Here is a 22,952-nt window from a genome sequence, read left to right on the forward strand (position 1 = left end):
AAGGCTTTACTTGGACTCAGGAATGATCTGATTAGATTTTGGTGGTCAAAGGCTCAAGGTCTCTGTGACCTCACAAAACACGTTTTTCGCTAGAAAATCCCTAAACTGTTTACCTTGACTCTTTAGTAGAATGTCTAGTCACATGATCATCATTTTTCTTCATCAATATTTATTTTTGCTTATCCTCTTTTCATAGCAATATTATTTTTTATCAAACATGAACTTTTTCCCCATAACTAAGTGAACTTGTTGGATTGCCTGGTTTGGAAAGTCACAGCAATTGTAGTATGCAATCCCTCCCTTTGTTGGACAATTCATCAAGCACATCATGATACAGAAGCTGTAACACTGATGTCTTTATAATTGCCACATATAAATGTCACAATACATTACTTTTTAGTTTTTTATAGATGCTTTATGTTTTGCTTCATGCTCTGAGTCAGTTTGTTCCAGACTCAGATATGTGAGGCACAAATTTGTCTTACGGTTCAGTACAGTATGAAACAGCTAACAACAGCTGAGTTTTAATGTGCACATATTCTATCTGTCACCTTATATCACTCTTTAAAGCTGGCCTCGTGTGTGCACATATATATATATATATATATATATATATATATATATATATATTTATATGTGTGTGTGTGTGTGTGCATGTGCATGTGTGTGTTTGTGTGTGTGTATATTGACCATCACACAGCACACGTTCTGTCCCTTTCCTCTCCTCCTCCATCTGTTGCCTCTTGACAAACACATGGTGTCTTGTTTGGCCGACTCAGCAAGGCCCCCCGGCTCAGTGTGCTACATGTATACTGTAGTCACACACACACACACACACACACACACACACACACACACACACACACACACACACACACACACACACACACACACACACACACACACACACACACACACTCCTCCATCTCTCCTGTATAGTTGTGTAAGATATCAAGACTGAGTGTGAATGGGATAACAAAAGCTCCGAGACTGTAGCAGATGGATGCGTGATATGGCACAGAATAAATAAGCTATAAGCAAAGAAAGACAAGAGATACAACTGTAGTCCACTGTGGTCAACTCACAAGAGGCTGTTAGCATATTGGTCACGTGTGTCCTAAAATTCTGCCAGAACATAAGTCTCATGTGGAGGAGGATAATACACACAGGAGAAGGCCGATGGGGAGAGCGAAAAGTCATAAACATGGTCACAGAGAACCACAGCCTCTGAGAGATCAACAGAGTGACGGGTGAATAGATTCATCCTGGTAATTATTTGTTTTCTACATGCATGCAGAGTGAGGGGGTGAGACTTGGCTTTAGCTCGCTGTGAATGCCCAGTCTTCTGTCTGTCACATGGACAAGTGACATAAAGATCTCTAGGATTACAGTTTATTATTAAAGAGCTGCACATGCTGTAGAAAGAACCACTACAACAATGCAATATAGCTCATTGCTTGTTCACCCCCCTATAAATAATAGAAGTTCTTCTTTCATTAGGAATTGTGAGATTGTGGTAGTGTCTCAGGCGTGAAATCAAATCTGTGCGTGTGTTAAATGTCTTAGTGCTCGATTTGTAATCCAACAGATGTTAAGGCTTGAGTAAAGCCTAATCTCTATCAGATAGAGTTGAGTTATTTCCCAATATCTATCCTGGATTATCAAACACCAGTGTTTCCCCTAGGTTTACTGCTTTGGGGTGCTGCCTGGCCGGGGGGTGGTATTGTAATCCTCTGGAGCAGAGAGAGGAGCTGTGGATTATTGTTATTTATTAATGAATCAGTGTTTCTTAGGGTCAAAAACACTAAACTCACAACTTAAAATGAAAGTCAGTCGTTATCCGAGTCAAATCTGCAGAAAATAAACAAGTCAGACACTGAAACATGCACATAAATTGGATAAATAACATAAGCGTATAGTTTATTTAATAAAAGAGCACATGTTCAATGTGAAAAGTGATAGTAGATAGATTACTTCAGTTGCAATTTGGTGCTATATATGTATATATTATATTTTTTAAAAAAAATGAATTTCACGTGGGGCGCGGGGCTCCATTGGTGGGGCTTTGTTGGCGGGGCTCCGTTGGCGCGGCTCCGTTGGCCAATGGTAGGGGAAACACTGAACACTCTCTCAATCTAGTCGGGAAAAGTGAAACACTTGTAGTTTAGTCCTCCACAAGTCTTTCGTCAGCTTCAATTCATTTGACGTAGAATGGATTCTAAAGAAAAAGAGGCACAAAATGAACTTTAATGGCAATAACAACATGTTGAATGTTTGAAAGCTTCAACTTGACCGCAGACATCTCTTAAAAGACTTAAAAATAGATTTCTGACCTTGACTTCATGTTTATTCTGACACCACATGAATGCAGAAAAAGGCCCTGATTTGCAATGCGTACAAAAGTGGATGTGATTCGGTGCGCCACAAAATGAAATGGGTTTTCCTTAGCCCATGCTTCACCCTTCCAGCTAGTTTCATAAAAGTTAGGATAGTAGTTTTTTCTTATATCTGCTGATACAAAAAAAAATGCATTCATATATATGGAAATAGTGTTGGCAAACATGTGCCTGTTCACATATCCAACCACAGCATAAGTATTAATTTTGAGTCCTGAATTCAGGACTCAAAATTAATACAAGTCCAATATTCACTCTCTTGTAGCTCTATTTTGGTCTCCACAAACCCCTGAAGAAAATCTCTGGTTCTTTAGCTGCTAAATGCTCAACAACGTTAACTGGCTTGTCGCTTACTGTGTCTGTCTGCTTGTTGAAGCTTGGAAGTTAGTTTGCAGTACATTTGAAAGCTTTTTTTAATAGAAATCACTGCTTGCTGCCTCTAGTAAAGGATGTTGTTGAGCGTGAGAGTAAACCAAGACAGTGGGCCATAGACCAAAACAACAAGCTGAAAACTAAAATTATGGAGGAAATAGAAACGTTAGATTGTTTCTGTCACCTTTGCTGTAGTTAGTTGGTCTTATTGTGTGACACTTTTTTTATCAAAACAACATGATGCATGTGTCATGAACACTTGATTTACCCTTACCCTTCTCTCGAACAGTGGTTATATGAACCTTTACACCATTGGTCTGATTAAGTCCAGCCTTTGTCAAGGTTTCAAGTACATTTACTCTTAAACTGAGAACCCATTAGAGAGACAAAAGGCGGTGAACAAAGGGGAACTTGTGTTAAATGGTGAGAAAGTTGGTTTAGGATTACTTGAGTGAAACACTATAGTACTACAGTAGTATTGCGTAATTGTGATAAACAGCACACTTTCAGGGATACTTTAATTTTGATCAAAATGTACGATTTTCTGGTCAAAGGTCAAGGTCATCATGATCTCACATCTGCCATATTCTTGTGAACATGTTATCTCAGAAACACAAACTGTTTTTGGTCCATAACCCAAGAATCAATACCTTAATGTTGACACTTTTACACATACGGTGTCTGATAGGTTAAAATAAATAGGTAATGACTTTTCAGACAGACATGGATGTTAACTGACACCCACTAATTGGTACTGGCAAACAAACGTAATGCGGTGATTATGGTTTGTTTTGTGCTATGTATTTTTATTTGTGTTATTGCATACATGAGCAATGTGGATATACATTTTTCCGAGCCATCCATATCTTAAGTTTATTGTTGAATCAAATATTACATCCCAGTAGGCCTCTAAATTAACTCAACAAAAGAATGCACATAAAACCCTTACCAAAAAAACTGAACAAAGCCCAGGACATTCGCAGAGATATCTCCTCATTCCTTGGATCTCTGAGGCAGCTATACTGTAGGAGACATAAGAGGGAAAAAAGCAAAGTCAGGCGCCCATAAGCGAAATATGAGCCTTGATGAAATGTAAGACCTTTCAGGGTCTCAGGCTTTCTTTCCAAAGCCAGAAAAAGTAATCAGAGTCTTTGTTGATTTCATTAAAAACCCTGAAGAACAAAATTCCACTGGATCTGTAGCACTTGCATACTAGGATATATCAAATTACGCTTCATGAAAATGCTCACACTACCACTTAGGTTTACTTACTTACCACATATATATACTGCATCTGCTTGCAATATAAACCATCCAAATACATGTGAGGGAAAAACATTAGGGTCAGAGAAGTATACGAGCAATTCAGAAGGGCATACAGTGGAATATACGGAAAGGACTGTAGTAATGCATTTTGCCATCCATTGCTGCCAGTTGTGGTTGTTTAAACTGCTCATCACTGAGCTAAACTCATTGCTTCCCATGTCACTTATAATGATATACAGTATATGCTTGTGGTAACATGTTTGTTTGTGGGTGTGACTGTGTTATTATTGTATGTGTGCATTACTTATGTAAGAGCAGTTTCCCTGCCTTGGTACAGTGTCTGAGTAATAACTCACTTTTGTTACCTTGCCTTGGAAAAAAGGCAGCATGCTGCTGTGAGGTTTTTTTAAAGTAATAATCCTACAACCTCTGTGCTTTGTTTGCTGCTCTTTTGCTAATATGGTACAACAGTGATTCATGAGGCTTTTACATTTTGAAACAGCTGTCAAGTACTTCTGGGATAATCCTCTATCACTCGGTTGAGGATTTATTTGCATGTTGCCTGCAGAGGAAATGGGTAGTAGCATGAGAAGCTACAGCTGCCACGGCTGGAAAGATAAATAAGAGTTCCACACTTAAATCTGATTAACAGAAAAACAAGAGAAACTAAACAAAAGCCTAATTGTAGTGAGGCAATGTGCTGAGAAGGAAATTGATGCATTTGCTTAAACATCCACTTCGCTGTCTCCATTTCTTTTTTATTATAAGGCCAAGTTGAGTGCCTTTTATATTATTATATGCATTTAGCATCGATTCAGTTTTTTAAAAGCAAAAAGAACAAAGACTATTAGATGGGAAATTACTTTGTTGGATATACATGTAGCAGGCATTAACCGGCACATATTACAAATAAAACACAAATCCAGAGTCAAGAAAATATACATTTTCTAGCGATTAGATTTCTGTCCAAAAAATACATGAAAAGACAACAAAAGAGCTCCAAATTTAACTTGACAACTTTCTGAGCCTATTATTGGCATTTGGCTTCAAGGCGTGTTTCCTCCTATATACGATGTTAATCCTAAAAATACAGTATACTGTATATCGATGTATTTATAAAAGGTTCAGTCATGAACTAAAACAGCTTGGAATTGTACGTTTTCCCAAACTAATCAAACATATGACAAAAAGAGAAGTGGTTGGGGACTATTTTCAGCGGCGTATTAATTCACATTTAATGCTCTAGTGAGTATCTGGGGCAGCTGGATGCAGTATGTGAGAGTTAGTGTTCATGGTAATGAGGCTACATGTTACCCAGTGCAACAGTGTGGCTCCTTAATGTGGCTGTAATTATTTTTGGACCACAATGGAGCTCTTTGGCTCAGAGGAATAAACTAGTAGTGCTTCGGCTACACAGGCATTACTCATCTGTAGGATTAAATAATTGTTGGTTATGTTTTTTTAAGAATAAATACAGTATTGTTTCTTTTCTACAGTGCATATAATGATCTGGCATTCCACCCGGGCGCTATACTTCTAATTTTAGCTAAAAGAGGAAACACAAGTGGTAACTGCTGACCTGACTGCACACACACTTTAGAGTGGGAAATTATACCGAATTAGACATGAGTTGAACAGAAAGAGGAACAGTTTACGATTTTACAAGAGACTGTGCCGAGTGCTTTATGGGTTTATGTTTATAGTAAACTCCTCTATAAATCACTTGACACAGCCTTTACTTTAGGTCTGTGTTTGTGTTTGAGTGTAATGCATGTGTGTGATCATACCTGTGTGTCACCATACTTGTAGTGCTCTCAGTAGTTGGTAAAAATGGGCCTTCTTGATGAAAGTACTGGGGAAAGGATCAGCATGTACTGTTCAAGGGATGAAAATACACAGAGAGGGGTGATGAAAGGAAGTGTGATACAACGTGAGACTCAGTGGATGCAGGTAGGCAGTGAGGGGTGGACTAGTCTATAAATGGATGCAGGTTCTTAGTAACAGATTACTGGTTATCTAATAGAGGGTGATCAGTGATAACATATTCTGTTGAAATAATCACATTTAAATTACTTTCCTCCACTCACTGTGCAGATTGGACAGGAGTTATCAGTATACTGTTATCCTACAGAAGTTAAATATTAGGTAGTAAGCTCAAAAATGATTCTTACAAAATCTAAATGTCATTTTTTTTCTACAGAAGTCTCCCTTCATCTGGTATTCATACAGTACACTATAGATGACTGGAATACTTCTGATGAGGACTAGTGAGAGGAAGAGATAGGGGGCAGGATATTAAAGGAATATTAAGGAATAAAAGCTGCACGAGTGCAAGAAAAGAAAATGCAGTATGGTTTAAACATTTGGATGAAAAGAGAGCTCCTAAGAAGGCTTCAACATGGCTGAAAGTATGATATCTAACGTAGATACAGCCTTTGCAACATTCTTTATTACATTAAGAGTTAAAAGCCACACCAAATGAGAAATGGAAAGGCAAACATTTAATTGGATTTGTTTAGTTTCTAGAGAAGATAATTAGTAAATGAAATCAAACAATACATGTCAGACTTTCTCCCTCTAATTAAAGTGATAACATACCAATTTAATATCACTGAAATGTCCCCAGCACCAGCACACAGAGGGAGGAATTTTCCACACCAGCTTGTACTGACATGACAAACAAAGCCTTGTGAAGACTAACCAAGTTTCAAAACATTGAGTATTCGCATACAAACAATACTAACTCAAACCGAAATATCTCTACAACATTTGAAATCGTTTTTTCACTCCATAATCAAAGTCCACTCTACATTAAAAACAAAATAAGACATAGCTCAATGTGAACTTCTCATACCCAAACCATGAGATCCCTACATTGATAAGGGAGGGATGGCCTTTCCTTCTATTTACTTTCACAGCTCATCATTTGATTTATATGACAACATGACATTTACGAGGTAATCTCTTATTTATAGTACGTTTGACATTTACCTTTGAACCTTATTTCTTCATAAACATTGGGCTCTTGTTCATGCCTGGACTACAAACACAACGGTTTCTGTCTGGTGGAGCTAAATGTAGCGCTACACATCTGCAGAAAATCAAACACAAGCACACACACAGATTTGTATACACCCATGATAGTGAGGGATTTCAAATACAGTACCGATCATTATTTTTTCTCTTATATAAAAAGAACAAGGAGGATTGGGAAAAAAAGGAATTGAACTGCAGAGGAAGGTAATGAGTGTGTGATGTGTGTATGTGTGTTGGGGGATGGAGTGGTTACTCAGCAGCAGTGAAGGTCATTTTCTCCAGCAGGCTTGACGCTGGGTCAAGCATTATGAGTACACGTATGTGTGTGTACACACACACACACGTGTCATAAAATACCTTTTATGAGCCTGCCAAAATTCATTTTGTTTACTATATGGTGTATCTCAGAGTTAAGCATGTCATCTATATGGGTGTGTGTGTGTGTGTGTGTGTGTGTGTGTGTGTGTGTGTGTGTGTGTGTTTCCCGTAATAGATTAAGCAGCAAAGAGAGATGACGTTAGAAGACTGGCATCTGTTTGTTTTGGGAGACACTTGAGAAGCTGTGAAGTGACAGGAAAGGCTGCTTGACACCATTGAGAGACACATGAGTGTTTCAGTGTGTGCAATTAAGAGACACAAAGGGTTAGTTCTGTACATGCTTACCTACACTTCAAACCGACAAAGTGGTCAACCGTCATCGATTTTCACTCGAATTATAAAAACCAACATGTCATTTTGCTTCAAGTAAGGGTGAATTATTGCTGCAACACAATATAAAGGATTAATCATAATTACTGTTTTCCAGCCACAAACAAATAATACATGTTTTTATATTTCATAAGTCGATTCCAGTTCCCAATGCGTCAAAAATAAAACTAAGATTAAGCCACCTTGTTGCCCAGAATTGTATTCCTAGTAATAAGGCTTTGCGCAGAATGTGGATTATCATTCTAGGAGAGAGTTAAATTGAACAGTTGCTTGGATTAATAAAATATGAAAAACCCAAATAATTAATAGGAGGCTGCCTTTTTGGTTATTGACGGCCTTATCTGAGGGTTGTTGGAGGATTTGATGGATTTGGGACTCTTGCAAGAAACCTATAAAACTTATATATCAAAATAAAATAAACAGATGACTGAAGAAATAAACACTTTCCTTTCTCAAAAAGATGAATCGGTGAATTTCCTCGTTAATAGCCTGCACGTACAAACTAGACTATATCTACTCTGAATGTGTATTCAAGCTCAGAAGTGTACTGGTGCACCTCAGTGAGACTCACAGGAACATTGTCACACCTGTGGGGTGGTATCAGTGTGTGTGTGTGTGTGTGTGTGTGTGTGTGTGTGTGTGTGTGTGTGTGTGTGTGTGTGTGTGTGTGTGTGTGTGAGAGAGTGAGAGAACGGGGGGGGGGGGTGATTGGAAGAGAGTGAGTGGTGTTTTTGTGTCTGAAAGTAAAAGGGTACAGGTGTCTCATTTCCCCCCTTGATGACGCACTTACAGTAGGCCCCAGTGAAATGGCCGTGCAACTGCTAGTGTATGTGTGAGGGAGAGAGAGATTGTTTGTGCATGTTTTCTTTGTTGTTTTTTTGCAGTTGATCTCTTGAGAAAATGTGATAGTCCAGTTGAGCTTTTTTGTTTGCTCCATGGAAGAGTTTGGAAAATCCTCAGGTGGCTTTAAGCAAGGAAGCCATGATCTGTTGAAAAAAAAAAAAAATTCAAAAAAGGGTAGTAACTTACAAATCTACCAAACCTTTTTTATTGGGTGGGTCTCAAGGGTTTACAGCCTTGGGGGTCCTCTGGGCAAATACTCTGGCAGCTCTGCAGTTGCTATAGCGCTGACAATACACAGGAAAAGCAATGCATTAGGAGATAAATGGGACCCTCAATGTTATTGTTGTGTTTGTTGCTGCTGTTTTCCCAGCTGAATCTATTCCCTGGTTGCTGTCTGAAGCATCAAATCTATTCAGATATCTTTGTCTCCTTTCTTGAGTGATTCATTTTTCTAATTATCCTCCAAACAAGGAGTCTGTGACGCTGCATTTCAGCTTTTCGAAAAACATTATACCCATTTGCCAGTGTCACTGATGTGCATTGTGATTCACTGTGTATAGCTCTGCAGTGTCAGGCTTTTATGTTGCTTTATGTCTTTGTCCTTGTCCGTCTATAGATCTTTGCTGCCACGTGAGAAAGTCATAATTCACGCCGCTATTTTGAACTTGAATTGAAAGATGTGTAATATGTATTATGTAATAATATAAAAACCCTTTTATAACAGGAACTCATTAGAGAAATGAGGAAATCCGTGCAGTAAAGGCCGACTGTAGAGCTGTGTAATGAGACGGAAGAAAGTTCACAAATCTCGCAATGGTGCAAAAAGGTGTTACAGTTTCTATTAACACATGAAATCCATTTTATTATTAACTAGAAACATAACGGTTGCTTCCTATATACCAGGATATGTATTTGTATAATGCTTGAAGCCTAATTTAGTATTTTTGGAAATACTTACTATTCACTTTCTTGCTGAAAGTTAAATAAGAAGAGTGAGGCTGCCCTAATTTCTGTCTGTGATGTATAAAGTAGGAGCCAAAAGACGGTTAGCTTAGCATAAAGACTGGAGATAACAGAAAAATACCATACTGGCTCTGTCCAAAGGGTGAAAAAATACAAACACTACCTCTCAAGCTCACTAATTATATTGTGTTTGTCAAAGCCATACAATGACTTCAACGTAACTAGGCCAGGCAACCATGGACTCCTGCTTGCATTCTTAATGCTAAGCTACGCTAACTGTTCCCTGGCTGCCACTTGATGTATTCAACAAGATCAAATCAATTACTAGTCCTGTATAATGAATTATACAAAAAACTAATGAAAGAAAAAAAAGGAATACAAATGAATCAATTAATGATGAAGCAGCTTGTTCTGTTAAAAAATATGGTGTAGATACTAATTAGAACAATTAAAAAATAATGCTATTTAATGCTACTAGAATTATTGAAGCTATGAGTCAATTATGAACCCAGCACTCATTCACTCAGTCAATCCCTAACAGAGTGGAAGAAAATAGGAGGCATTGGTTGAAACACAACACTTTAGATCAATAAAGTCATCATCCTTTTGGACCTGTCTGCTGCATTCGACACGGTGAATCATCAGATCCTCCTTCGCACTCTCCAAGCACTTGGAGTTTCAGGCTCTGCACTTTCCCTCCTCACCTCATACCTCAAAGACCGCACCTACAGGGTGACTTGAAGAGGGTCCGAGTCCGACCCTTGTCCATTAACTACAGGGGTCCCTCAGGGCTCTGTTCTTGGTCCCCTCCTCTTCTCCTTGTACACAAACTCGCTCGGATCAGTCATTAGCCCGCATGGTTTTTCTTACCACTGCTACGCTGACGACACCCAATTAATTCTGTCCTTTCCCCGCTCAGAGATCCAGGTCGTCGCACGCATCTCTGCTTGTCTAGCTGACATCTCTCAGTGGATGTCTGCTCACCACCTCAAGCTCAACATTGACAAGACTGAACTGCTCTTCATTCCGGGAAAAGATTGTCCCACTCTTGACCTAACAATCAACATCGGCACCTCTGTTGTTTCCCAACTCAGACTGCAAGGAATCTGGGTGTGACCCTAGATAACAACCTGTCCTTCACTGCAAACATAGCTGCTACAACCCGCTGCTGCAGATACACGCTTTACAACATCAGGAGGATGCGTCCCCAGCTGACCCAGAAAGCGACGCAGGTTCTGGTCCAGGCTCTCGTCATCTCACGCCTAGACTACTGCAACTCCCTCCTGGCTGGTCGACCTGCATGTGCCATCCGACCTCTGCAGCTCATCCAGAATGCAGCGGCTCGTCTGGTCTTCAACCTTCCTAAATTCTCCCACACCACGCCGCTCCTCCGCTGCCTTCACTGGCTTCCGATAACTGCTAGAATCCACTTCAAGACAATGGTACTTGCGTACCATGCTGCGAATGGATCTGGCCCTTCCTACATCCAGGACATGGTTAAACCGTACACCCCAGCACGTGTACTCTGCTCTGCATCAACCAAACGGCTCGCTGCACCCTCGCTGCGAAGGGGACCCAAGTTCCCATCGGCAAAAACACGTGGGTTTGCTATCCTGGCTCCAAGATGGTGGAATGAGCTCCCCATTGACATCAGGACAGCAGATAGCTTACTCACCTTCCGGCGCAGACTGAAAACTCATCTCTTTCGACTCCACTTCGAGCGATAGAACTACTAACAAAGCACTTATATACTAATAAAGGGCTGGCTTATCTAAAGCCAGTTGAGTAGCACTTGAAATGTTTTTGCTCTATGAAACCTGATGTACTTATATGATTCTGTTTTCTTCAAGTTTGTATTTTGTTGGTCGAACGCACTTATTGTAAGTCGCTTTGGATAAAAGCGTCAGCTAAATGCAATGTAATGTAAAAAAAAAAAATGTAAACATATTTTAGGGACCTGACTACTTTAGCTCTGTTTAGTGATCTGTAGAAGAGGAAAATCACTCGGACTCAAAATGGACAGAAAACACAGTAGACTGTGAAAAGTGAGAAGCATGCTGACAGTTTAATAGTGGGAGGAATACAAATACAGGTACATTGGAGAAAAGATGTGGCACGACAGGATAATAGTAGGCATCGAACAAGAAATGTAGCGTGAAGAAACGTGTTATATTTTTCCCTGTGTGTCTGTGCACAAAGGAGGGCATGTCAAATTTGGTGAAATTATATTTTCTTCATGCGGTGTCATTTAATCTCCTTTCATTTTGTGAGGTTATATTTCAATTCTAATGTCCTTGCCAACGACACAGAAGGAAATAGGCTGATAAGCCTGTTTTGAATTGAGATTTTACACAGAGGGACTTATGTGTGTGTGTGTTTGTGTGTGTGTGTCAGAGAGAGAGGCGGTGAGCGCCGGTTGGCATGCATGTGCCTTGAAATGAAATCATAAAATCAAGCATAGATAGATAGATAGAACAAGGTCAGTGAGACTAATATAACATTATTAACAAGGGCAGGGAGAGATAGAGGGAGGCAAAGAGTAGAGGGGGAGGAGGAGGAGGCGGTCCTTTTACCAACTCCATCCAATCAGATGAAGGAGGGAGGGGCTCAGCAGTCAGGAAGGAAGGAGCAGAGCAGCAGCAGCAGACACAGAGGGAAGAAACAGAGCATGTTACAGAAGGAGGGAGATGTTGGAAGGTAGAGGAAGGTAGACAGAGAGATGCTGTGACATAGTATGTGTGTCTGCATTGCTGTCAGTAGCGCCACTCTCCATCCTCTCGTCGGGGAGCATGATGTGTTATGGAGCTCGGATACACAGGTTCACTGCTTATCCAGGGGATGCAGATAGAAGTTCACCTTGAGCCGGAGTCTAACATTGTCTGTCTGGACCGCTGGGATTACAAGAAATACGCATTGTTTCCAACACAAAGATCAACAGAGATTTAATCGGATCTGACCACCTGCCAAACCAAAAGTGGCTTCAGATATTTTAACTTTTGGATTACTGGTCCAGACCTAAACCACAACAGAACTGAGAATCCAGGGTCAGAACTCAAACAGGTACTTGCTCGGCTGAAAGTTGCCAGCTGTCTCTAAACCAGACAGCTTTTAGAACCAATATTGTGACATTCCCAACTCACACTGGAAGCCCGCAAACCCAAGCCGGTCCTGCAGCCCGGGGACCCTGGAGCTGGCCTGACCTTGGATTGTCTGTCCCCCGAACCCCTCCTGGCACCGGCAGAGACCCCCAAAATGTCTCAGACCGGAGGACGAATCCACAACAAAAAGGCTGGCATTCGGGCTGCTGTGATCCTGATCGGACTCCTGCACAAGTCTCGCAAAGCCAAGGAGAAGGAGAGAGAGAAGGAGAGAGAGAAGGAGAGAGAGAAAGAGGAGAGCGAAGGGTGGGTGAAGTTTGTCCCGTTTTGTGGTTTGATGAGGAAGGCATGCTGGGTATTTTACATTTAGCTTAAGATCAAACAGGCTGCAGTGCAGTGTTGCAGCTGGGATTGTAAAGAAAACTTAATTACCCTGTAATGTCATTGTTAATTCAGAGGCATGGGGCACTTTGTGGTTCAATGAGATTCCATCTGCAGTTTTATAATCCTAAAGGTCCTTTTTATAAGAGTTAGTATGTCTTATTTATATCTTAGTCAGTGGAAATAACAGACTTGAAATAAATAGAAAGGTAGTGAGGATTGTGGGTGAAAAGAGGTTGAGTCCTTTTCAAGAGGCGACTGAGAGGAAAGAAGCAAGTGTTCAAAAAGGGAGATGTGTCCAATAAAAAGGAAAAGCTGCAGAGCAAAGGTCATCCTTCCTTTTCTGTTTATATTTCTAGTTTTTGATGCATAAACTAGCACCAATGGACACTTGTTGATGCCTGTAGTAATAAAGAAACCCTTCCATTTGTTTAGGGCAGAGTCGTGGGTGAGCTCAAGTTCAATAGGTGAGCTGCGAATTATAGTGGAGAAAAGGATACAGTGATTTACTGCCTACACCCAAGCTGTAAACAGCAGCTGTAAATATGGGATTGAAGCAGGCTTTTCAATGAATGTATTATGGACTATGAAGATTAAAAATGAAAGCAACAAAACAATGCCTTTCAATCTCTTGAGCTCTTCAGGTTTGTATGATGACAGTTAACACCAGATTGTCAAGACCGTCAGAAATTGCCACTCCAATTTCACCAATAAGAGGATTCCCCCTGCATGCTGTGTTGTGTCCAGATCATCTTACTGCTAATACTACCTACGATGAGTGCAGTCAATATGACCCATGGGAATATCCCACCTGAAAGCAAACAGTGTACAAGGTTGCCTGACCTGTTTTGACTGAGCTAACATTAGCAGCTTGCACATACAGTTCAATTGGGATCCCAGCAGAAGGTTGTTGCAGAATGAGTTTGAATATTGAGGAGCAAATAGACAGATAAGAACTGCGCTGCCAAGCAAATATCACACGGTGATCCTCTGCTATTTTTATACATATTTATAATTTCTTCTACTTGCCTGAGAGTTCTAGCTACAACATGTCACTGCCTACTTCAATGTATGTATGGCAAACAGGAAAATGCAAATGAGCCTCATCAGGAAAAAATCAGTTTCATTCACTAAGATCAGCGCTTATTACCACCTGAGGCTACAGTGAAATTATCAATAGCTCAGGATTGCAGAATTATTTTCTAAAGGGTTTCAGGCAAAGATTTTTCAGTGAGATTTTCTTGGGTACTGTTAGAAATTAAAATCAATGTTTTGATGGCATAATGTACCTTAAATGTACCTTCAGTTTAAATGCTGTTTTATACTGAAAAACCAGAAAATTATTGTGCACAACCAGTTAAGCTTTTATTCTGAAAATCCTTCATCTCCGGTTAGCATGTGGCTAGTTTACCATTTCTTATAGAGGTTAATTTAGTAGCGAAATGACATGGAGTGATGCACACCGAAACCTACTGATTTTAACACTGCAACTATAGACGTATTATTATTGCTGAATATTAAATGAAGGTATAGTTTATTTGAATAAAGTTATTGTTTACAGACGTGGGTAAGATGTGACAACATCCGGAATGACCAGAAACCAAACCAGCCGTGAAGTATTTTCTGTATTTTTTAGAATATTAACTACAACGTTTAGAATGTGTTAAAGGAAAAGTGATGAAAGACAATATGAGGAGAAGAGGCGTGTTTAAGTATTTATTGAATGTACAATGCCTGAATCCTCTGTTTAAACGTAACAACGGACATTAAGATGTGGAGGGCCGGCCCGCAGGGAGGAGCCTACAGAAGCTATATAAGAGCAGCACCTGAGCGGTTCGGCCTCTTTTCTCTGCTAGCGAGGGCCAGAGACAGCTGCTTTTCTGTCGGACAATATCCTGTTTGTGACTGTACCACGCCTTTTTATTAATTAAAGTACCAATTTGAAAACATCTCCGAGACTCCATTTAGTCTCCTTTTTAAGCTTCTCTTTCCTGGACGCGAGAATAACCATCACAGTTAACAATTGGTGTTCCGCGACGTGATTCTCGTTGGACAGAAGAGACTACACAACCAGCTGTTTTCCGGAGACGCGGCTTCCGTTCGACACAACGAGCTCGAATACTTGGTAAGAGGAAACCTGTTAAATCAAATTCTTCATAGTTTATGCAGTACAAAATAGGTTTGTGTTGGACGGAGGCCAGCGGATCCTGAAAATAGCTGTGTATTTAATGTTAAAACAACCAAATTTATAACAATAAGAATTCCATAACACATGGCGTTGCATTTTCACAATCAGGGTGAGTTCCAATTTCTTTTTTTCTTATATCTAACCCTGCATGCTATTAATTTGTGTGTGTGTAGTATTTTAAAATATAAATGTGTGAGGCCATTGTACTTTGGGTAGGTGTCTTGTTGTGTTTTCATGTAGGTGTCCCTTGTTACGTCAGTAGTTAAATTAGCCTATGACGTAAGGATATATAAGTCCATTTAACGATTATTGTTAAGATCTATGGGACATAGCGAATTGATTAGGGATCAAGTAATTGAAAACAAACAAGGCATAGCGAATCAACTTAGGGTTGAGTAACTGAAGACAGTGCTAGTCGAAAACAGTTGAGAACTGTTTTAAAAAAGTCCTTTTGAGGAAAGGCTTGATTAAGGTGTAAGCTTTATCAGTGGTCATAACTGTTCTAGTTTCAACCAAGATATTGCGGGTGGAATACGAGATGTGGAGTTACAACAGCATTACGTTAAATTGACGACGGTCATTTAATAGTCGCTGATAAGTTACCATAATACTCCCACCTAGCGTGTCGAAATGGCAGCAGTTGACCAATAGTGGACTATAAAGTCAAATAATACGTAGATAGGTTTATAGCTTATGCGTAAGGGTTCCTAACTTTAAGTGATGATATCAATAAGATAAAGCCCATTTTTTTCATAGTAAACTAGATAGAAATGTTATTTTAAACTGCAGTGTTGTTTTGTGTTCAATTTTCTTGACAAGATTACACCCCGCCATTATTTAAACTCCCCTCTGAGAGCCACGAGGTGTTTTCAAATCCCTTTGTTCTTCAGGTCAAAGGTTGGAAAATCAGTTGCCATCTTGTCTTGTCCTCATGCTGAAAATAAGCCACACGGCAGTCGCCATTTCGTGAAATGCTAATTGAAAGTACTCTGTTTGTTTTGACACACAGTCCCACTCACATGAGGCTAGGCACTCCATATTGAGAAGGACAAATCATATTTATTGGCAGAAGTTGGAACTATAAAATAGACAGGTTATCTTACCGTGGGAAGTTTGGTATTTGTAGGAGTCTGGTTTTGAAAATATTGTTGTTTGCAAGTGCGTATTGGCGGTTTATTTGAGATATTCTTGTTTGCAAGTGTGTATTGGCGGTTTATTTGAAATATTGTTGTTTGCAAGTGCGTATTGGCGGTTTATTTGAGATATTCTTGTTTGCAAGTGTGTATTGGCGGTTTATTTGAGATATTCTTGTTTGCAAGTGTGTATTGGCGGTTTATTTGAGATATTCTTGTTTGCAAGTGTGTTTTGGCGGTTATGTGCTGTGTTGTTTAACCATATTCACATTTTCTTCCCATTTTTAAGGAAATAAGCTTCTTCTTGTTAAAAAGAGGTACAAAGATATTATAACATTTTGAAGCTTAATTTTGAGTGTTATTGATGAACACATTCGCCGGGACAGAATTACAAAGTGGTTTCTAATTAACATATGAGAAACTTTACATCATAGACTTTCAAGCTAGACTGTAGAATATTCAAACACCAATTGATTAAATCTAACACAAATTATGACATTTACATAGTTCCATACATTTCAGTATGCACTGTACACAGTAGATTTAGATTTTCACAAGACTTCGATTTTCTTATCTCAAAGTCAAAAACGATACACTGTACAATTTTTATTTTAAAATTTCAAAAAAATGTTATCTTTTAATTTATTAATATTTTACAAAAAAAAAAAAAAAAAACTTAAATCATAAAAAAAAAAAAAAAAACCTACCCAGATTTAAAGTTAAGTTCGGATGACATAGGATATTATTTATCAGGAACGAAGGTGCTAGTCGGAGGATTAGTGTTTCAATCTTTGATAACTTAATAATATTCATTCGAATAGTTAGAGAACATGTCACCAAAAGAAACTAAATTGAGACTAGACGCAGAGCCAGGCTCAACCGCAGATATCAAGGAAAGGGTAATAATCTGATCAGATGCTTTAACCTTTCCAATTAAAAGAACTATCTGGAGTGAAGATGAAGAAAGATTTATAAGAGTTACAAGTCTGATACTCCATCTGGAATATGCCAGCCTATTGGCACACAGCATAAATGTGGTCCGAGTAGCAGACCTGCCAGTGAGGGAAGACATAGCAGAAAAAACAAGACACCGTAGCTTGTAGGAACAAGACAAGGAGAAGGGAGGGGGAACTTCCAGAGAAGGCAGGGCAGACACCTCCAACAATTCAAGCTCAGGAAGAACCAGAGAATGCAGAGCAGACACCTCAAACAGTTAAATCTCAGATAGTGCCAGAGAATCAGATGCAGAACCAACAACCAGGAGGTTTCCAAGGAGGCACAGGCAGAAGAAGTTTACGGTTTGAGGGATGTTACCATTGCAACCAAATGGGCCATTGGACCAGAGATTGCCCGCAACTACTAAGGCAACATGCACCAAACAATGGCCCTCCATGTAGTTACCCTGGGGGAGGTTTCCATGATTACGACAGAAGCAGGGGGTCTCAGGGATGTCAAAGACGAACAGCATTGCCAAACATGACCCAAATGCCACTGACACCCTGGTATCAACCACAACAATGAGGAAGCTCAGAGGGCCAGACCACCAGGTGATGCATCTTCAGCACAAGGGTATTTTGAAATCCAGCTACATTGAGCCATATATGTCGCCACAGAAGGGAGAGGTTTAATGTTTAATGTAAAAACAGAATCGAGAGTAGCATTTGCATTTACACATAAAGCATCCACAGAATAGAACATTTAGCAGACTATTTTTGTAATTATGAGAAGGAAAGAGATTACGAGTGATGTTGTTCCCCCACACAGAAAACTATTGTGTCCACACAGCTAGTGAGGTCAAGACGATGGGGTTTCCACCCAAAAATATGAAGACGGAAACCTAGTACTCGCCCAAGACGGAGGATCCATACCAAATCCTCCTGTTTACACCGACTGCAGTTCAAGGGGCGGCGATACACCTGACGTGGAGCTGTTGAGACCTAAAAACAGAAACTCGCTTCTGCTGTGGTGAAGTCTGGCTACAAAGGGAGGTGTCCGATAGGGTCGCTTGTCTCAAACCAGTGAAGAAGTCAACAAGAACCCAGCAGAACTAGAGAGTGACTGTTAGCGGGAGAACAGTGACAGAGCGACAGAGACTGGCACAACATTTTCCAGCCAGTACATAGATAGACCCCGTCAGAAGACCGGGGCTGTGTTTAAAGGGGAACTTCATTTATTGTTAGTGGAAGTGTAGTTTTTTAGTCAAACAATTATGTGATTTATGGAGTCAGATTACATTTTTCTCAAACACAATTTTATAATCGGTCTGAAGTATCTGTTTTAAGGCAATGAGCTGCAGATTAAATAACATAACACTGATTGAGAGCTTGGATGAAGAAGTTGTAGGGTTTTAACAACAGTTTCAAGAATCAGTTTTTATTTATTTATGCTTGAGTAATTTTACTGATTTATAGTGTAGTGCGTAAGGCACTATCTCACTTTGAGTGAGGGGCACCAGCCCTTCATGCATGTCACCCTCTGTGAGAATGGTTCGTATGTTTCCCTCTAGTTTAGAGAAATATTATTTTATTATATCTTTGTTCAGCAGTATCAAACAATCCTCTAATCCTAGAATTATTGAGACGCATTAGCGACACCAGGGGTATTGTTTTTCGCAGCAACAATGATGCATAATACCAGGACAAAAGCCATTATTGCAACATGTAAACCATTTTTTGTGCTAATGGCAGATTTGAGTGAATATGTTTTTATACCATCAGAAAGCCACACATCATACGATATTTTGTACGCCTTATGGGTACACGGAGAAGTTATATTTATTTAGTGCAACGTTATGGGTTTTACATGTCCTGTTCAGAATAGGGTAATCATTGCAATATTAATTGAGCATGTTCTGCTCAAAGGAGGGAGTGTCATGATTATACAGATATGTTGATTTCAGTGACGTTGTAGTTAATGAATAATAAAATGTAGTTAATAATAGGTCTCATAACGACAAAAGGTATGCCAAAGCTTGGGCCTCCTCCAAGGAGGGAGTGGTCCAGTTTTAGATATTAGACGAATAGAAGTGATGAATATGTCAGAACTCTGAGTAATATAATCCAAGTTTTGTCTACACAGGCTAAGAAAGCTACAGAGATACCAGACGAGACACCAGAAGAGACTCCTGTTCGGCCAGGTGATTGGGTGAGGGTGAAAGTTCACAAAAGACAGTGAGCTGATCCCCGGTGGACGGAACAGTGAGAAGTTGTAACGAACTTCACACGCGCTCCGGTTTAAAGGTAAAGAAAAAGGAGCAAATTGACACCACCTCACACATTGTCACCCTTCACTGGCAACTTCCAGAACATTATTGGGAGTTAGGACTGATTTGGCAGAGCTGGAACAAAACAATAAATAGAAATAAGATAAAGATAGAAACAGCTCAAAAGACGAATTGTCTATAGATTTGTATAGATAGTACACTAAAGTGAAAACCTATTTTTGTTTTACATCTGAAAAAGAGTCAAATTTTAGTATACGTTATTATAGTACTCATTATTTAAATTCTGTAACTGACACCAAGGGAGAAAATAGAGATGATGTCAAGAACAAAGCCAAAGCTATTGTGGGGTCCCCTAGGGATAAGAGTCAGAATAGCATTGTTGATTGTGCTCATTACACTTGGCACCTTTCTGGTTGGATGGGGAGTACAATATCAAGTAAGACATGGATCCATTAGTCCACTCATAGAGAATGCCCACATCACTAACAAAACTCCAGCTGTGTTTCAGAGACTTTCACTTATCCCCAGAGCCAAAAGATCAGCTGAGCAACAAGAGGAGGAGTTATAAATACTCGGTCCCAAAGGTGAGGCGGTTACAATCAAGATGATTACCCCCCATATATGCAGTTCTTGTATCAAATGATGAGATGGGTTTAACTGATTGGGATATGTAGGTGATGGGAATTTACAGATTAGGGGAATCTAAAAATACACTGGATCCATGTTTTAGTCTGTGCCAGAAACACCCCTGTTAAGTTTATGGACAACCGACCGGTGAACTGAGCACAATTATTGAAAAATGATTACAGTAGAAACAGGCTACTAACCCACAAGTACAGCTTTGTACGTACAAACTCTATGAACAAAATTCCCCAGCAGATTGTGGCGACATTGCAGATATGTTCAGTCACAAAAGTTACTTATGTTCTAAATAACAGTGAGATTTAAAGTGATGGAGAAAATATGGGGACGTTCTTTTATAGTGTGTGAAATATGTGGTGCTTGAAACATGTAGGTATTTTTAATTTATAGAAGAAAATGGTTTCCTGAAAGAGTTATTTGGAGTAGCCATGTTAACAGTGGGTGGAAACAATGTTTAGGGATATGGCACAACCATTAGTAGACATTAATTGGGTTTAGATGACATTTAACATCTAAGACGGATAGTAAGATTAGGAAAATAGAGTGGAAAGGATTGGATATATTTTACCTCAGTGTGTTAGAATTAGCTATAGGTAATGCGGCCCGAGATCTCTCTCTCTCTCTCTGCCTGTCAGAATGCTACGACCCCATCTTCAGACAAATGACCGCACCACAGGAGACTCCTCCGGTTTAAAGACAGACAACCCGAGCTGAACCAACAACCACCTGAGGCATCCAGAACCATCTCCACCTGAGGCATCCAGAACCATCTCCACCTGAGGCATCCAGAACCAAACCAGCATGCTGACAAAGAGGCAAACTCTCATCGGTCCCTCAAACAGGACATGAAGTTCCAAACTGAGCCGCGAGATTTGGCACAAGAGCAGAGTGGGACATGAGAGCAGAATACACCACTCCATGCAACAGCCAAGAGACTGAAAAGGAGGAGATGAAATGCAAAGCAGTTGGGCCACTGAAAAGAATTACAGCGGGAAGATCCAAGTGCGGATGGACTGAGGAGAAGACAGGATGGAGGAGAAGACAGAACCAGAGGAGTTGGCATGGGCCAGCAGAACGTGAGGGGGTCGTGGCTTGACGACCAGAGGGGGAGAGAAGGAACACAGGAGTGAGTGAGTTTACACATAAACACACTTATTAGAAAATAATCCTAAAAACACACTGAGGGTAGAACATATTATTCAATCTTTTCATAATATAAACAAATTATTCTTATAGAGATTCTTATTCATGTGAGAATTTGGGGAAGATTTAATTTGTTACAATATAGATAGCAGGCAAATCTTTATTTGAATGGAAAATGTTAAAGGTAGAGCTGGAACCAAGCCAAAGAAAGTATTCCAATCTAGAGTATTGGTTTCTCCATTGTAGCATGGTTATTACCACAGGAGAACTGTTAAGGTGGAAACAACATTTGTTTGTCGTCCAAGATGTAGAGTTTTAAAAAAGACACTAGGCAAAGAGCGATTGAAGATTTTAATTTTGAAAAAACTAGTACAATTGGGAGTAATACATGCGGGGGCCTTGGATCACTCATTTTAATGGTGCATATTTTCAACAATAAACATCGTTCAGGGAGAAGGGGTTGCTCAACCCACCCTGCAGATGTTTTAAATCTTACTTACAGCTTCAGAGGGAGCAGAGTATGAGTTTTAAAAGACAAGTGCCACCACCTCCTAATGCTCCTCCATTTAATCAGTGATGACCTGACATTTAGAGATGTTATTTAAAAGGAGAAACATATCTGCCATGAGTGAAAATTCCTGAATTGAACTACAAACCATTAATGAAATGACTTCTGTTTTTGAAGTCCTCGTTAGAGCACCCAAGGTTCCACACACTGTTTTAAAGGGGTTAGCATAGTTATTTAAGTAGACCAGAAATGAAAATAAATTAGTATAATGAGTTATTGATATTCCACCGGTTTTCACACCATTTCAGGGACTTTATCACTGCATTAGAACAGACCACCCCAAAGCCAGTAGGGCTAAGAGACCAGTCCCAGGGGGAGTTTAGGCTCCAGGGTACAAGGATAGCATAGGGGCGACCAGGGGAGGCCTAAATGTAGCACTCATTCCATGTCCTAAAATACCGATTGATCACGACGGCCTCTTCTAGAGAACATATTACTTTCATACCTTAAATGGTATGAAAGGAGGGAGGGTACATTTCTCATGAGGAGACAGTTACAAATGCTAGTAGAACAAGACGGCCCACCCCAATACAGATGTTGATGAAAATGATGAGTTAGTTTGAATGATGTTAAACGATATGGATGTTCAGAGATGAGGTTGTTCAATGAATGTCCAGCCGATGTGACTCTTTAAATGATGACATCATCTGAAGAAGTGAGCAAAATAAAATGCTAAAATGGAGTGAATCCATTTCAATTTACTTATACTATTACAAGATAGAGTATTTTTATTTCAATTTACTCTATACTATTCCAAGATAGTTTATTTCATTTTTATTATTTTTCACTGTTCTATATGGTAGATTTCATGTATTTTCGAATCATTACAATTCTAAAATGGGTAGTTTCTTTTCACTTTGTAAAAACAAGTGCCTTAACACTGAGTGTATTATGAGAACGGTTTCTGTGAAAGGAGGGAGGAAGAAATGTTCTGATACCAAGCCATTCCTGCTATTTTGAAGAACCATATTGAATGTTAACACTAGAAGTTA

At 39.6% G+C, this 22,952-nt stretch overlaps 1 protein-coding gene across 8 annotated transcripts in view; it reads left to right on the top strand.

The window, feature by feature from the left end:
* LOC117551772 (rap1 GTPase-activating protein 2-like) overlaps positions 1-22,952 on the top strand; it is a 124,365-nt gene that overhangs the window by 49,961 nt on the left and 51,452 nt on the right. Inside the window, exon 1 of one of the 8 annotated variants that reach the window (XM_034224794.1) lies at positions 12,211-12,988. The exons of 4 other annotated variants lie outside the window; for them this stretch is intronic. In XM_034224794.1, the coding sequence (XP_034080685.1) occupies positions 12,837-12,988 (152 nt within the window). In that variant the 5' untranslated portion in view covers positions 12,211-12,836. Of the gene's footprint in view, positions 1-12,210; positions 12,989-22,952 lie in introns of those variants that run through there. 3 more of the 8 variants (XM_034224793.1, XM_034224795.1, XM_034224796.1) reach the window with 3 other exon arrangements.

This window comes from Gymnodraco acuticeps, unplaced genomic scaffold, assembly GCF_902827175.1.
Source record: "Gymnodraco acuticeps unplaced genomic scaffold, fGymAcu1.1, whole genome shotgun sequence".
Lineage (NCBI taxonomy): Eukaryota > Metazoa > Chordata > Actinopteri > Perciformes > Bathydraconidae > Gymnodraco > Gymnodraco acuticeps.